General features: G+C 33.0%; 1 protein-coding gene across 2 annotated transcripts in view; it reads left to right on the top strand.

The window, feature by feature from the left end:
- Positions 1 to 394: 394 nt before the first annotated feature.
- Positions 395 to 17,572, top strand: part of LOC145248893 (uncharacterized) — a 33,081-nt gene continuing 15,903 nt past the window's right edge. The window contains exons 1-3 of one of the 2 annotated variants that reach the window (XM_080110663.1): positions 395 to 514; positions 9,424 to 9,510; positions 16,434 to 16,747. In XM_080110663.1, coding sequence (XP_079966789.1) covers positions 9,445 to 9,510; positions 16,434 to 16,747 — 380 coding nt within the window. In that variant the 5' untranslated portion in view covers positions 395 to 514; positions 9,424 to 9,444. Of the gene's footprint in view, positions 598 to 9,423; positions 9,511 to 16,433; positions 16,748 to 17,572 lie in introns of both variants that reach the window. The other variant, XM_080110662.1, reaches the window with a different exon arrangement.

Genomic DNA, 17,572 nt, shown 5'->3' with positions numbered 1-17,572 from the left:
GAGGTGTGGTTGGGGATTGCGCAACCCTTGCTATATAATTACATGCACAGCTGTAAGGAGTATCCTTTGTTTTTCGAGACTGAACAGAGATACCGAACAATATAAACAACTTCAGGTCAAGATCACAGTGTAGTATCTGTTCTGATGCTACACTTCACTATTTCGGTCAGTGGAGGAAAAGTCCTTCATGACTGAGACAATTTAAATTTTTGTTCTTATCCAGAGTGCCCCTTTTTGGGGGAGCTTGATTTTCTCCACATTAAAAACCGACATTGTGTCTGACTCTGCCCTCGCGGGGAGGCAAGTAAATAGTAAATAGAAACAATATAAACTACTATAGACGGAATAAATTTCGTTGCCATTAAAAATAAAAACATGTTTTGGAATAGTTATGAAAAATGTTTCGTCTGCAAAAAGAACTAAAAAGTTCATTTCCTTTAATGAGAAAAAGGTCACTTCCGGTAACAGCTGATGACGTAGATTGTCGCCGGAAGTGAAAACACGGTAAAAAACGGTGAGTGCGAATTTTTGTTGTCTTTTTTTCTTCATAAATACCCCCCTCGTTCTATGGACATGCAGTAATTGCTCTTATTGAAGGTGCTTCTCTATATTTCTTTGAATATTTGACAAATGTATAGAATTTTGAAGACCTAGAGGTTCACTCTAGAATATATATATATATATTGATCGTACACGTATTCTCCAATTCGTGCTGCGGGTGTTTGCCGATGTAGAATTTACTCAAGACGATTGTTAGAAATTAAAAAGATAAATAAATGTTATTTTTTATGCAAATATATTTTCTACCTTAAATTGTGAATTACTTTTTATTTAAGATTTTACGAAGATTTTCTTTCTAGTTATGAAGCTCGCAAAAAAAAAAAAAAATCCTTTAACAAAACTCGAAAAGAAGCAATTGGCAATTTAAAGATAATATTTATTAAAGATGTATATTGTTTCGCTTTAATAAACATTTCGATATTTTATTTAAAAAAAAAATCTTTAAATTTCTCTTTTCACCTTTTCTCTCCTCAAATTTATATTTGAAATACGAACGCATTTTAAAAGAATTTCTTGTTTTAATAGGCATACTTTTTGAATTTAATTAATTCTAGTTCCAAACTTTTTTAATTATAAAAAAAATTGTATTTTTACGGTTAATATTTGACACAAAATTATCTGTTCATTCTTTTTTTTAATTTATATATAAGCTTATCGTTTCTAGTATGAAATGACAATTATCTACATAAAATATATATGGCGATTAAGCTTAATCGCCATATATAGTTTATAAATTACTAACTAGCTCTACCTACGTATTGAGCACTTTTGAAGTAAACGCATAAATCTATACTTTCGTATAATAATTTTATGTGAGTAAATGAAGTAGTTATATATATTAGTAAGGTTTCAATTTTTTAAACTAGTTTATATCTGGCGTTACTCGAAGATCTTACTTTCATTTTTGTTTCGCTTAGAAAACTTTTTTTTTTTTTTTTTTTTACCAAATAGTTATTAAACTTAATATTTGCCACTACTTCTGTTTCAAAATAAATAAACGCTTAAAGTTAAAACACACAAACTTGAGTAACTTCTGACATCATTTATTTGGTATTTATTTGTATTTTTTTTTTACCACTGTTTCGGTTTGTTGTCTATACTGAAAAATTGCTAATTATTATTGTTTTAATCTTTTTTAAATATGATTTTGAAAATTTAATTAATACGTTATCGCTTGTGCTTTCGATAATTAATTGAACCAAATTATTATAAAATTGGAACTAGGTTTCTTAATGTATTGTAATGTTTTAATCTCCATTTATAAAAAAAAAAAAATATTGAACTTAAATAGCTTCAAAGAGTTTAACTTTTTAAAAAAATTAAATAAGAAATTTCAAAACCAAAAATAATTTTCTGTTCGATGGTGCTTCAAATTTCGAAGGATCAAATTAATTGTTTTTTTTTTTCATCTGTTAGCAAAAGATTAAAATAATTGGTACTAGTGTACTTATTGATCCGTGCTGAAATAATAACATTGTTTAGAAAGCCATTCTTAACATGAGGAGGGGAGAGCATTTTGTACCTATTCTGTCCTTACAATTTAATAAAAACAGATATCATAAAACTTTAATTAAACTTGAAAATACTATTAAAAAGCGCGGATAAATAAATGCACTTCCACTAGCACCAAATAATGTACCGTTTTTTTGTGGAGAAATCGAAATGCTTTCCGATGTATTTAATTTCGTAATTAAATTAAATTTTAATATGATTAAAAAATTTTTTTTTTTTTTTTATCGCATTTTGTTTTTGTTTCAATGAATATTCAAAGTGATGTGCAAGTCACGTAGAGGCGAAAAATACATACAGACATGATGAATTGTCGCAATATTTTTAAATATAGGGGCAGGGATTCTCTCATTGTTGATTTTTAGTGTCAATGTTTTTTCCTTAAAAGCATTTTCTTTTCTCTTTCTTTATTTTAAAGCTTGGTTCACAATTGGCGTTATTATGTCCCGAGTTTAAACAAATAAAGTAATATATGTAATTTTGTAAATCTTTGTTTTGTATTTTTATTTTATTTTGAATTTTCCGTTTTTTTTTATCGTGTCTAGACTCCCTCCCCCCAATAAGAAAAATAATAATAGTAATAATTAACGCAAGATTTTAATATATAACCAAATAAATCGACTAAATAAATATTAAATAAATAAAATGATTATATTAGATAGTCGATCAGCTGTAAATCTCTAAAACAAGTTAAAAACCATTTCTCCTTCCACGAGAAAATCCCCTTTTTTTTCTTCTTGGAGTGAAAAAATTGTCGCGTTTGCTTTTTTCTTTTTCTTTTAGGGAATTTCTGCGATTCGAATTATTAAGAATTGGATAGAAGGGCATTTATGCTTGAAACTTGTGATTTTATAGGGTTTCCTCAAGTCTTGTAGATTAAATAAATTAGTTGTTTTAAAAATTTTTTTTTTTTTTTAATTTTGTTTCTTGAATTATTTTCTAAAAAAAAAAAAAAAAAAAAAAAAAATTAAAAACGCATGCAATTCAGCTTCATATTTTGATATTTTTAAATTTTTTTTAAAAATTGTATTGTTCAGAAAATCAAAATAATTTTTCTGATTTGTTTTTATTTCTAAATGTATTATTAATATAATAATAATAATTATTATTATTTCGATACTTCTGTTAGATACGGACTGTGCTATTTTGTACATAGGATTTAAGTTAAATCATTTAACATATTGAATCCTATTTTTACGATATCTTTTTATTAAATTCTCATGAAATTACAGAATATTTTTTTTTTTTAAATAGTACTTATGTACCGTGCTGAAATGAGAAAGCCATTCTTAACATGGGGATTGTATTTTGTAACTATTCTATACTTTCTCTTAACAATTAAAAAAAAAGATATCTTAAAATTTGAATTTAATTTGAAAATACTATTTAAAAAATAGCACGGTAACTTCTGCATAAGCAGCAGCAATTGAATAAATACACCCCCCTCTTCATGTTAAGAATGAGTTTCTAAATAAGGTACTATTTCAGTACGTTCCGTATTCTGAATGAGCAGCAATACAAGGACTTTGCTATTAGATAAGATTTTCAAGTTCAATTATTATTATTTTTACATCTTTTGCTTATTAAATTGTTAGGTGAATAATAGTGTTAAAAAGAAAAAAACTCCCCATGTTAAGAATGGGTTTCTAAATAATGTTTATTATTTCAGCACGGTCCGTATTCTGCATAAGTAATATTATTTTCGACGTTGTTATTTTGGTATTATTATACAAACACCGTGACAGCGTTAGGATTAGGGTTAGGGTTAGGGGTTAGGGTTAGGGTTAATTCGCTGTCACGGTGTTTGTATAGTTTTACCGTTATTTTCTATAGAAAAAAAAAAATACAAGTTTCCTTTTTTATTTAATGAATTTATGACTTACAACAATCTTTATTTTCAAGAAAGAGTTCATTTATATAATTTCCTTTACTTTTCTTTTTTGTTTCATCTTTAAAAAAAGAATTGTTTTTAGTTTCATTTCCTGATAAAATCAGATCAGGCTGTCTGAAGATATTGTCTTCCTGAGATAAAATGCACCTAACATGGATGCTTTTTGTTTTTCTATTCCCTTTTGCAAAACTTAATTATGTTCTGCAAAACCAAAACCAAAAATAACAGCTCCACCTTTGCCTCCTTTTCCCCTTTCTTTCTCTCCCACTTCCCAACTGGTTTCCTTAAAATGTACCAAACATTAACTCTATAACCCTTTTCCCTCTCCCATTGCAAAACACATTCATGTTCTACAAGGTAGGGAACAAAAACAAACAAACAAAAAAAATCCACCACCAAACCAAACCAAACCAAACCAAACACTACAAACTAATGATTGAAGAATAAAAACCTACAAAATAACTGAATGCAACATAATGCAAAAGGGTTGATATGCCGTAAAGCAAAACAACCAAACCAATCCTGATAAAAGATTCTGATTAGATTTGCAACATTCATTGTATTGTTATTCTTTGTATTTGATATCAACGCTGAATTCTACCGTTGGAATATTTTTATGTTGGATGATTTTTGTCTGTATTTTTGAGATGAGGTGTTTTCATTGATTGACATTGTCGGACTGACTTCCTCATCTTGGTTGTTATTGTCACAACGTTTCGACCGAAAGCCTAGCTGGAGTCCGAACACGGTATCCCCGTAATAATAATAAAGGGTTGGGTTCGAGACTCCTAACAAACGGTTCCCCAGTTCGATACAAAACACCTGACGAAGGCCGGAGGGAAAAACGGCCGAAACATTGTGACAATAACAACCAAGATGAGGAAGTCAGTTCGACAATCTCAATCAATGGATGATTTTTGTTCTAAAATAAAATTCCAGTTGACTTTTTGCGTTTAGTAAAATTGAACTTTTATTTCCAAAATTTCTACATTCCATATCTATTTTCTAGTCGATATTTTGGATGGTTGTTAAGATAGTCGACAGATCGATTTTTTTTTTTTTGTGCTAATGCAAAGAGTGATCCATGCTATTTTTTAAATCGTATTTCCACGTTTAATTAAAGTTTTGATATTTTTTTTATTCAATTGTAAGGTTAAAGTACAGAATATGTACAAAACACCGTCCCCTCCCCATGTTAAGAATGGCTTTTTAAATAATGACGTTATTATTTCAGCACGGATCACTCTCTGTCTGAGTACCAAAATTATGAAAATTCATTGTGTAGAAAATTATTTATAGTTAAAAGTAATTTTTGTGGAAAATTGGGGGAAATTGCATTTTCCCTAGATTGCAAATACAGGAGACATACTTATCTCCCTTTTCGACACTTTAATGTACTGTTTTTAGACCATAGCGATGTATACTTTTTTTTTTTTTTTAACTAAAAACACAATAGCAGTTCTACTCGGTGAATTTTCGTAATTTTTGGATATATTACTATTTTCAACATGATAACCAAATAAGGAATCCATGATTTCTGGAAAATCTACAACAGTGTAGTAAATAATGGGCAATCAACAATTCCCCCACTATCCAATAATCATGAGGTTTGCCTCAAACTCTACCTTGGACCCCGCAAACCACTTCCTCCCTGATTTTTCTTTGCGGACAGACACCACACTAAATGATCTAAAACAATGCTCCATTGAGGTTGCTCCAGTTCTCTCCAAACTTTTCAACAAATGCCTTAAGGAATCTTGCTTTCCTGACTGCTGGAAAACTGCTTTTGTGGTACCAATTTACAAGAATTCGGCTGAAAGAACTGAACCATCAAATTATTGGCCCATTAGCCTTCTCTCTCTTCTCGCCAAAATATTTGAATTCATAATTCACCAAGCTCTAGTTCATCACCTTACAGTTGCTAAACTTCTGTGCAACCAACAATATGGATTTAGGAAAGCCTGTTTTACATCAGATATCCTAACTGTAATCTCTGAATGTATATACCATACATTGGACAGAGCAGGGTAGGGTAGGGCAGTAGCCCTCTATATATCTAAGGCTTTTGACAGAGTATAGCATGATGGTCTTCTCAGGAAAATCAGATCATATGGTATCACTGGACGAATACTTAACATAATTAAATCCTTCTTAAATAAGAAAAGAATCCAGGTTGTCCTCAACAGTCGTACATCTAAACGATATGATATAAATATGGGAGTACCTCTTTATTAATCCTGATATTCATGAATGACCTCCCTGATAAAATTGTATCTGAGATGAGTATATTTGCTGCTGACACCACGTTAGGCACGAGGGGAAAACGAATGAACACATATCTAAGGCAATGGCAGAAACACTAGAGGAAGACCTCCAATCTGTAGTAGAATGGGGACAAAAATGGATGATCACATTCAATGCTGCCAAGACTAAGCTTGTTTTCTTTAATAATTACAAGAAACCTTCTCGACCACCAGTAGCTATGGGTAATAATACATTACGTGAAAGTACTTCTTTCAAACTCCTTGGCTTAACATTCACAGGAAACTCTATTGCATGCCCCTGCCTGTTTTACAAGAATTTTAATGCTAGATGTACCTCTTCAGCGTAAATACCTCCAACAAACCTGACAAGCAGCAAAATCCCACCCCTAAACAGAAGAGCTCTCCAAATGTCAGAAACACTTCTACTCTAATAGTTTCTTCCCCAGAGCTACTAGATTTTGGAATTCACTTCCGGGTTCCTGTTTCCCAGACTGTACTGACATGCAGAAATTCAAGTGTAATGTGAACAGACATCTTGCTGCTAAACTCTCTAAATAGTGTCCCTGTAATTATGTCCCAGATATTAGCCCCCTACATCAAAGTGATACTGTGCCTTGTTTGGGGTGAAAATACGATAAAAAAAAAAGTACTGTTGTTTTTGCTTAAAACAGCATTTCGATTCTATCTTAACAAGCACCATATTTTGTTATGCAGATTCGTATTAGAACTACAAAACAAATCAGAACTAGTAAACATTATTTGATTTTCATGTGCACTTTCTACTAACATTTATTGGCTGTGTCTAAAAATTCAGTACGCAAAGTTAAGACACCGGAAGTGGACTCGGTTTATGATAATATGAAATGGAACTCTGTAAACTTGAAAGGAAAATACGAAACCATATGGAAATAATTTATTTAAAAAAAATACGTACTTGGCCTTCGGGACAAGATCAAAGTGTAGTATCTGTTCCGGCAGATACTGCAAGCAAAGACCGTATGTGGGGGCAACCCCACATATAAGACCTTAGTCAATGAAGGGGCAACCCTTCATACCAATTGTCACTATCCAGCTCCCCTACTCCCCGGGGAGTTGGTCCCCATTTCCCCTTCACTCTTCACTTTAACTTTGTAGTATCTGTTCTTCAGATGCTGCACTTCAATTTCTTGTTCTGTCAGTGGAGAAATCCTTCACGACTGAGACAATTTTAATTTTTGTTCCTTTTCTCCACATTAAAAAATTACCCTGGTGTCTAACTCTGTCCTGTGGGGAGGCATTGTAAATAGGAACACTTCTTGTGCTATCATGAAACAATAAAAAAATAATAAACTTATTTTTTACATTTCTATAAATAGTTTTTTTTTTATATACTTTTGTTATCACAAAAAAAAAAGAAAAACTAATAAGAATTTTATTATTTACATTTCTATAAATGGTGTCTTTTGAAATAATTATTTATGTCTTCCACAAGTTTTATCACAGAATTTTGTCATAAATAGTGTGTGTTATAAAAAATTATTTTAAACATTTGTATAAAAAATAGTTTCTTCAGAGGAAGAAATGGAATTTTGTCACAAATAATGTATGAAAGTTTTTTTTTTATTAACACTTATGTTATAGAATATTTCCATATTTTAAATATAAAAAATATATTTATAGAAATGTAAAAAAGTAAAAAGTTTTATTATTTTTTTTTATTGTTTCATGATAAAACAAGAAATGTTTCATATGGTTTCGTATTTCATTTCATGTTTACTGACTTCCATTCCATATTTAGATAAACCGAGTTCACTTCCGGTGTCTTAACTTTGCATACTTAATTTTTAGACATAGTCCATTTATTTTTATTTTTTATTTATTTATTTATTTTTACATAGGCATCACCACTTATCAAGGCCAAGAGACCCCTTGAGGATAAGGGTTAAAGAGTGTACAGTAGAAATTGGACAATATAGTACTTGTTAGTAATGGAAATTCGGTAAATTTGTTAACTTATATGAAACGGCTCATCAAAAACTTGTTTACGTTAAACTTGAAGACAACCATATTGATGAGCTGTTCCATATAAGTTAACAAATTTACCGAATTTCAATTACTAACAATTACTATAGTGTCCAATTTCTACTGTACACTCTTTAACCCTTATCCTCGAGTGCCCCTTGGCCTTGATAAGTGGTGATGCCTATGTAAAAATAAATAAATAAATAAATAAATGGACTATGTCTAAAAATTATGTTTAATTTATAGTTTTGTAATTTTGTTAAAGATGTGGGATGTATTTAATTTTCTGGTCATTTTACAGAATAGTTAGCAAAGCAGGAAAAAAAAAAAGGAGAATGGTGAAAAAGTAAATACACAACGAATAAATGTTACCAAAGGCAATATAAATTACTCTTGTACCTATGCGAATAAGTTTTTTTTATGTTTTGACCTATTTTAAGGTCAAAAACATAAAAAAAGAACTTATTTGCATTTGAAGGAAGGCTATTGAGTTAGAATGGAAATCGAAATGGTGGTCTCTGTTGAGCCTCGATAACTGCTCAAAAATCGAAAATTAAACAAAACGCTGATAGAAACACATTCAATAAATGTTGCCAATCATTCAAAAATGTAATGTTTTAACAGTATTTTGTTTAATTTTCTAATTTTGAGCAATTATCGAGGTTCAGTTATGGTTTGAATGAGATTGATTTTGTTTTTCGATAGTCTTTTACACTTGAAAGTCAAAAGCACTTTAAAATGAGTTAAACACACACAAAAAACACAACTTATCTAAGTAGATAGAAGAGTAATTTAGCTTGCTTTTAGTAACATTTATTTGTTGTGTATTTTTTTTCTTCACTTTTTTGCTTTGTTAGCTATTTTGGAAAATCCGTTTCCTTTTAACTTCCAAACTTATTTCCACATAACTTAATAAAGTAGCATTGTATTAGTTTTATGCATATACTTAAAATAATAAGGTAATAATTTTGTGCATTGTGTAATTTTGTATTCAGTTTCCTACCAAAGGAGTAGTGATTATAAACAGCCTATAACACTGTTATCCATTGGATACTGATTGCAAGAACCCTCCAGAGTGCTGTTAAAGCAATCCATAGCATAAGTTTATTATGAATTGTAAGTTTTACTAAGCTTTGTTGTTTTTCATAAATGTACTGTTTAATTGAGCTTTTTTATTTTTATTTTTTTTATTTTTAGGCCTGATATTAACCACTAAATATGCTTCACAGATCGGCTAAACTTTTGCTTCAGAATGAACTCCGACACACTGGAACGCACAACAGAGTAAGTGAAATAATTATTTTATTTTTACTAATGTGTACCTTTTTTTTTTTTTTTTTTTTTTTTTTTTTTTAAAATTTGTTTGATTCTGGTGCTATTAATTTCCTGACCTAAAATTGATGTGATTGTTTTATTTTTCTTTCTCTTTGCAAAGCTCAATCATGTTCCACAAAGTCTAAAACAAAGACAACAATTTACCTCTACAAAACAACCAAACTAAACATTATGAGTAAATATTTGAAGATATAAAGAAATTGAAGCATAAAACTTTTAACAATGACTGGGTTCAGTATTAAATAATCTGAAAAGTGTTGATATATCATAAAACGACCAAACCAAACCAAACCAGTTTGATTATCCAGTTATGAGGAGTTTAATGTTCGCTTTTACGGAAGCTTGAAAATTACCTCATCTTGGTGTGTGATAAAAGCAATATCTAACTTGGGTGTCAGGTTCAAATAAAAAAAAAAAATCAGACAATCTCTTAACTTCTACAAAATTTGATGATGACTCATCTTAAAGGTAAGGAGTTGATTAAAAAAAGGTGCAACTACACTATAAAAGCTAAATTCGGAAAAATGAAAAATCAATTACAAAAAAAAAACAATCGTATTTAATGATTATTTATATCACTTTTAACTAAATGCAATGGTATCTACTTAACTGGCATGTCTGAAGTATTTAAATATTACCACATTATTGAAAAAAAAGACTTGAGTTTTCGATCTTTATCATAAAAAGACCCCCACCATATTTCTTTGCGAACACGTGACATAATAACAAGAGAAGTAACTCTGTTATGCTAAAAACAAGGTAAATAACTCATATTCATGATAGTTAACACACAATTTATTAAAAACTTCTTTGGAATTGGCAGTAGTTACACATTATTTACCTACCCTTGGAACTCTCCTGTAATTTTTTTATTAAAATTAAAAACATGATATTTTTGTTATTTTTTGTCAATAAAATGTTTTCTTAAATTAATTTTTTTTCTATCTTATCATCTTTCATAATTTCTGGATATAGTTATTACTGTAACATGACAATTAAGTAGAGACCGTTGGTCTGCATTGAAATTCAATATGAAAAATTTCGATTTTCACTATATAGTATAGTTGTAACCCCCCCCAAAAAAATTAACATTAAAAAACAAAAACTCTGACTCTTGAAAACATTGCCATCTAACACGTCAGAAGTAAAAAATGGGTTAAAAAACCCTCTGTATTTGGAGTTGGTTATAAAAACTCAACTGCCTTGACTCTTACAAATTGAATGTATGTATCTTATTTTAAAGATGTTCACGCATCAAGATAAGAGGTTCTGTTTGTCTGTCAGGTTTAAGTTTAAAAATAACAATTTCATCACTAATCATACAAGTTCTGGGTATGTGACCTTAAAAGAAATCCAATGGTTAGGCTCCATTTTGAGGCTGTGGGGAATGTGGTGTTGCTCTTTAGTTACCATTGCTCCCAAGATCCCTTTGGCCCGAAGTGGTAATACCTGTTGAGCATGTAGTGCTATCAGATCTGGTTGTCTGAAGATACTGGCTTTCTGATCAAAAATGCCCCAAACATTGATGTTTTTTTTTTCCTTTTGCAAAACTCAGTCATGTTCCACAAAAACTATTTTCTACTACAAAACAACCAAACCAAACTCCATGAATAAATATTTGAAGATAGAAAGTACTTTAAGCATAAAACCTTTTTCCAAAATTACTGGATTCAGCATTAAATAACCTGGAAAGGGTTGATATGCCACAAAACAAAAACAACTACCAATTACTAATTGTACAGATTGAATGCATACGTCTTAAAAAATTCTTTACTTGAGAGAATATTCCATTCAAAATATATGAAAGAAATGTGCCTAAAGCATTAAGGATTGGCAGCAGCTTTCTAAACTTTTCCCAAGCAATACAGCAGTGAACAGTGATAGCACATTCGCAGCCACCACCAGCATTAAAAATGTTGACCAGGTAGCAGAAGGTAGTTTTACCATTAAGTGGGGTGCCATCCACATTCATCTGTGCTATAATTCGACCATCGATTGGGCAAGCAAACATGTACATTTCATCGAGGTGCATTTCTTTCAGTAATGGAGCAAGATCTTTTTTGGCCTGTATTCACTTCATGTTGCATGGCAGTGAGCTATGAGGTCCAAATGCTTCTGATTTGCAGTGGCTTCACCATACTGACCGTGCCATGATTATATGGATGTGTGGCAGTAAACTAGAGGAGAGAATCCCCTCAGCCTTGATATTGGTGGAATTTTGGACACCTTAGCCATTCTGTGTCTCAGATGGCTTGTCCATGTACAGTATGCCACCTGCAGCATCAACTCAATAAAACACATGGATACTCTAAGGCACAAAGATATGTGAAAGACCAAGGAAAACTTAGGAGCGTGTACAATGTGACTTGACTGCTTGCAATATGATTTGTATCAACCCTTTGGATAAGACCAGAAGGAGAGGTGTTGCCTGGGGTTGTCAGCCCCAGAGTTCAAGAGACTCACAGTAGGACACTTTTGTATATTTATTCCCAACCTGGATCTCCTATATTACCATTTTTTATTCCTGTTTTTAAGTTTTGTTTACAATTTTTATTTGAAACTGCTGCCAATCCTTACATCTAAGCACATATCTTCCAGATCATAGAGCAAAGTCTTTCTGGTCTGTGTTTACTCTGCCATCTTAAATGGCAGTAAGACATGGACCCTAAAAGGCTTTTGACTTGTAAAAACTTCAGTTTAATGACTGTACCATGATCAGGTAAATGTGTGGCAGCAAACTAGAGGAGAGAATCTCCTCGACTCTGCTTTGTCAGATGCTTGATATTAGTGTGATTTTGGACATGTTATGCAGTCAGTGTCTCAAATGGTTTGTCCATGTACAGTGTGCCACCTCCTGCGTCAACTGAATAACGCACATGGGTACCTCAGACATGAGGGTGTATGGAAGAAAAGGTAATCCTGACTTGAGTATGTACAAAGTAACTTGACTGTTTGCAACATACTTGATATGAACCCTTTGGATTGGACCACATCGAGAGCAGGTGTGTGAAATGTTGCTTGGTGTTGCTCATCCCAGAGTCAGGGATACTCGCATCACCTTTTTTTTTTTACATAGGCATCATCACTTATCAAGGGCCAGGAGCCACTTAAGGATAAGGGTTAAAGAGTGTACAGTAGTCAATTGGACAATATAGTAATTGTTAGTAATGGAAATTCAGTAAATTTGTTAACTTAAGGGGAACGGCTTAAGAACTTGTTTACATTGGACTTGAAGACAACCATATTGTAGTCAGCTGGAAAACAGGAAAACAGAAGACAGTTCCACAGACGTGCAGTTCTAAGAAAGAAGCTTTGTTCATGGAATTTACGTTTAGGCTTAGGCACAGACAAAGAGTGGGAGGAATTATTGATAGTGTTTTCAGCTAGACGAGTGTTTCTTGTGAAAGTTTGGTAAGGGGGGACCATAGATTGAAGCTCAGTCGAACACTTGCCATGAAAATAACGATACATCAGAGACAAACTCGCAACATCTCTTCTGTGAGAAAAAGGTTGCAGGGAAGAAAAAAAGGACATCTCCTATGAGGTTACGAAGTCTATTTTAAACTCTATCAAGGCAGGATAAGTCCTTTCTAGCAGCTCCTGCCCAGATGTGGCAACAGTACTCCATCCTTGGATGAACTTGGCTCTTATATAGATAGAGAATTGCATCAGCAGTGAGATATCTACTGGGTTGATAGAAGGATCCCACCATTTTTCCAGCGGCTTTGACAACAGATTTGATGTATGTGTTCCATTTCAGATCAGGAGTAAAGGTCAAGACCAGAAGTTTGTCAAAACATGAGGCCTCCCCAAGACAAGAACCATTTATTTCAGTTGATGCCAGATGGGGATCAGAGCGTTGATGATGTAAAGATAGAAGCTTGGTTTTAGATGCATTAAAAGTAACCAGCCACTCCTTTCCCCATTGTACCACGTGCTCAAGATCAGAGGAGAGAGAATTGGAGAGAACTTGGTCGTTTACGATCATGAGATGGTAGTGTCATCAGCATAAATGTCTACGAATGATGTAACGATGTGATTTGGAAGATCATTAATGTAAATCAGGAAGAGAGTTGGGCCCAAGATGGAACCCTGAGGGACTCCAGCATTAATACTGTGAGCTTCTGATTTCTGCCCATCAACTACTACTCTTATGAACCTATCAGAGAGAAATGATTTGATAATTGAGAAGACATTTCCAGCTATACCATAGCTGGAGATCTTGTGAAGTAAACCTTTATGCCATACCCTATCAAAGTCTTTTGATATGTCAAGAGCAATTGCCCTAGAAAGGTTGCCTCCGTCAAGAGATTCGCTAATCCTATGAGATATAATTGTAAGCACATCTGCTGTAGATCCAGCAGAACGGAAACCATATTGTGTGTCACTAAGAAGGTTATTTTTGCTGAGATCGTTGATTACTTCTCTATTTAACACAGATTCCAGCAACTTACTCATGATGCACAGGAGACTTATTGGTCTGTGCTAAGAGGGGGATGAGCAATCACCTAAATTCTTAAATACAGGGCAAACTGATGAGATTTTCCAGGGTGATGGGAAGCAATTCTCCTTAAGACAACGTTTAAACAGTTTTGTAAGTATGGGTGCTAGTTCTGGTTGAAGTTTTTTTGAATACTTTAATCTTTAATTGGAATACCGTCAGGGCCGGTTGCTTTACTGGAATCAAGGTTTTTGATTAGCTTGGCAACATCATGTACAGATATATGTATATCACATAGCGTGTTTTCTGATACAGGAGGAAATATTGGGGGTTGGTGGCCTTGGTCGCAAAGGTTAGAATTAGCTGCCAAGTTCTTGGCAAAGAGTATGGCTTTGTCTGATGCTGACGAGATTAACTTAGGTCCATTGATGATAGTTAGGATTGAGCACACGTTTCTGTTCAGGATTCTGTTTTCTATTTGCCAAAACTGGTGGGAACCAAGCCACTGCTCAGCTACTTTTGACTTGACGGACTGAGCATACAACTCTCTTGCGTTCTTTATTACTTTTTTACAATGGTTGCTGGCAGTTCTGAAAGCAGCTTTAGTCTTAGTATATCTATTAGGTTTGAAGTAATGAAAAAAGTGATTTCTGTGCGCCATGGCAGCAGCATATTCTGGAGAAAACCACAGCTGGCTGTTATGTTTTCGCTGGAACGTTTTCGAGGGTATGAAACGGTCAGTACCTACAATTAACCATTCTGTCAGGTCTGATACTATTGAGGACACATTCTTTTTAAACATGGAATGCAGAGGTAGATCTGATATAAATGTACGGAAGCTATCCCAGTCTGCATATATTGTACAGTGGAGTGGTACGTCTGAAGACTTTTTACATTTCATTTTTATCTTAATTGATACAACAGAGTGGTCGGAAGATCCAAGTGGAGACAAAATGGAAACTGAACACAGTTCAGGGCAAGTTGTGAGAAAAAGGTCTAGGAGACTTGCATATTGGCCATCAGAGTCGGGCACACTGGTGGGTTCGTGAACAATCTGAGTGAGGTCATAGGCAATGGAGAAATCATGACAGAACCTCCCCTCATCATCGGTCTTGTTTGAGTGGGTTAACCATTCCACATTGTGAACATTGAAGTTTCCACATACGTGAATGTTAGCTGAAGGATAAGCAGATAGGACATGGTCAATTTTCTCAGATATGCTTTTAAAGATAGTAACTCCGCTGTTGTGGGGGCGATAGAGAGTAAATATAAACGCAGTAGTGTGAGCAAGTGCAACCCGAAAGCACATATAGGGTAAGTTAGGATCTTCTCTGGAGATATCCCTACCACATGGAAAACCATCTTTAATATAAGCACATATTCCATGCCCATGGCGATCTTGAGGGTCAGATTTGTCAGTTAAATACCAAAACCAGAAAATTATGATTAGATATGATGACTAATGAGTGATAAATGTCCTCTAAATTGGCAGAAATTGTACATTTTTCACAAATATCTAGAATTATATGCATTGGTTTGTTCCACATCCCCACCACCTTAAAACCTAATAAACATTATTTTTGTTTGTATTACTCAAGTACTAGTGATCGCAAGGGGAGGTAATTCATGTTTTAGATTTCATGTAATTTTTGTCTTTTCTTAACAATCAGTGCTAGATGTGTAACTATTTGGGAATATCAATCACTGTATGCGGGAGAATGCCGACTCCCTTCAAAAAGCAACATCGTCAAAATCTGCAGGCTGAAAAATAAAGGTTATTCTCTATATAGAATGTGTGAAATGAGATTATGCATAACATGTATAGATGATGATAAAATGGGATATTGAATAATTAATCATAAGATATTCACATCTAAGAATTATATATTTCTTTATTTATCATCTTGGATACATTACGGGAGAGAGAGTAAATCTGTTGGTTATCTTTAAGACATTTCATGAAACATCTGCGTTATTTCGCTTTTAATGTTAATTGATCCTTTGCTTTTTCGTTTCCATTTTTTTCTCTTCTGTTTATGTGTTCCCATGCTTGTCACTTTTGAATCTTTGAACTCTTTGACAGCTAACTTTCTACTTGATGTGTTCGTCAAGGCCACCTCAAATTATAACATCTTTTCAAAACTTGATTCCTAGTTTTATTAATGATTCTGTAATGTTGATGATTATATATGATGGCTAATGACTGACAAATGTCCTTTAAATTGGTAGAAACATCTAGAATCATATGCATTGACTTGTTTCACGTCCCTCCCCCCACCTTAAAACCCAATAAACATTATTTTTGTTTGCATTAATCAAGTAGTAGTGATCGCAAGGGGAGGTAATTCAAGGCCACCTCAAATTATAACATCTTTTCAAAATTTGATTCCTAGTTTTATTAATGATTCTGTAATATTGGTTTCTTTTGTAGATGGTGGAAGAAGCAGAAATGTGGCGTCAAAAGAAATCTCAGTCATCGTCATCGTCTTCAAAGAAAGATAAAGACCGAGACAAAGAGAAGGATAAAGATAAAGACGGTGACAAAGACAAAGATAAAGAAAAAAGCAATGTATTTTTTGAGGACACCCGGAAGTCGTTTCTATATGACAATAGAATAAGAGATGACACAGTGTCGTATGGTAAATGTCGTGCTCATATGGACGATGAACCTTTTCCTTTATCAACTACAAGAAGTACGTATTGGATGAGGCAGCTACAAAAGGCAGAAGAAAAAGATCCTGGAAGGTAATCTATTTCATTAGCAATATTCTTTTCCTCTTTGCAATTGTAAAGATATTTAACAAACCAGACAAAAATACTAATAGATTAACAATTTGAAGGATCTTATGTTTCTGAATTTTTTAGATTAGGATTTATGATCCATATTATATTTGGATTGTTCGGACTACTATTGTCATCTTCAATGTTATTTTCTCAACGTTCTGGTCACTCTAACCTCTGACCTTCTTCAGGTGCATCTTATCAAACTCAGAAATCTTTCTGTCGAACACAGGAATCTGCACCAAATTTCAAACAGAAATCTTTATTGCGGACTATTATCCTCATCTTTCTTAGTTGTTGTTTCACAACGTTTCGGCCAACTATTCCTCTGGCCTTCGTCAGGTGGTAACCACGACGGGATAGGAAGTCCAAATCTCCCAATCTTCAGACAATGTTCACCTGGAACTGTAAAGATTCAACACCTCTATCCACTGCACCACGGGCCCCAAAGGGTGATCAAGGGTTTGATATTTTGGTCTTATAAATTCAAGTTTTCATTCTTATCTGGTCTTCCATTGTTATATCCATACCGAATAACCTGACAAAGGCCAGAGAGTTAGTTGGCCAAAACATGATGAAACAACAACAACTATGAAGATGAGGATAATGATCCGCAAAAAAAAAAAAGAAAGAATAAATACAAGAATATTGTTTGAATTAGTCAAACCAAGAATTTGTTATAAAACTATAAATGGAAATATTGTTTTAACCAATTCATAAAATTATTGGATATAAATAACTGCAAAAAACGTTCAATCTTTTAATACATGAGGATATGTTAAGTATTTT

This window comes from Euprymna scolopes, chromosome 27 (genome assembly GCF_053919585.1).
Source record: "Euprymna scolopes isolate OS-2025 chromosome 27, ASM5391958v1, whole genome shotgun sequence".
Taxonomy (NCBI): domain Eukaryota; kingdom Metazoa; phylum Mollusca; class Cephalopoda; order Sepiida; family Sepiolidae; genus Euprymna; species Euprymna scolopes.
This window is presented reverse-complemented; position numbering and strand designations above follow the sequence as displayed.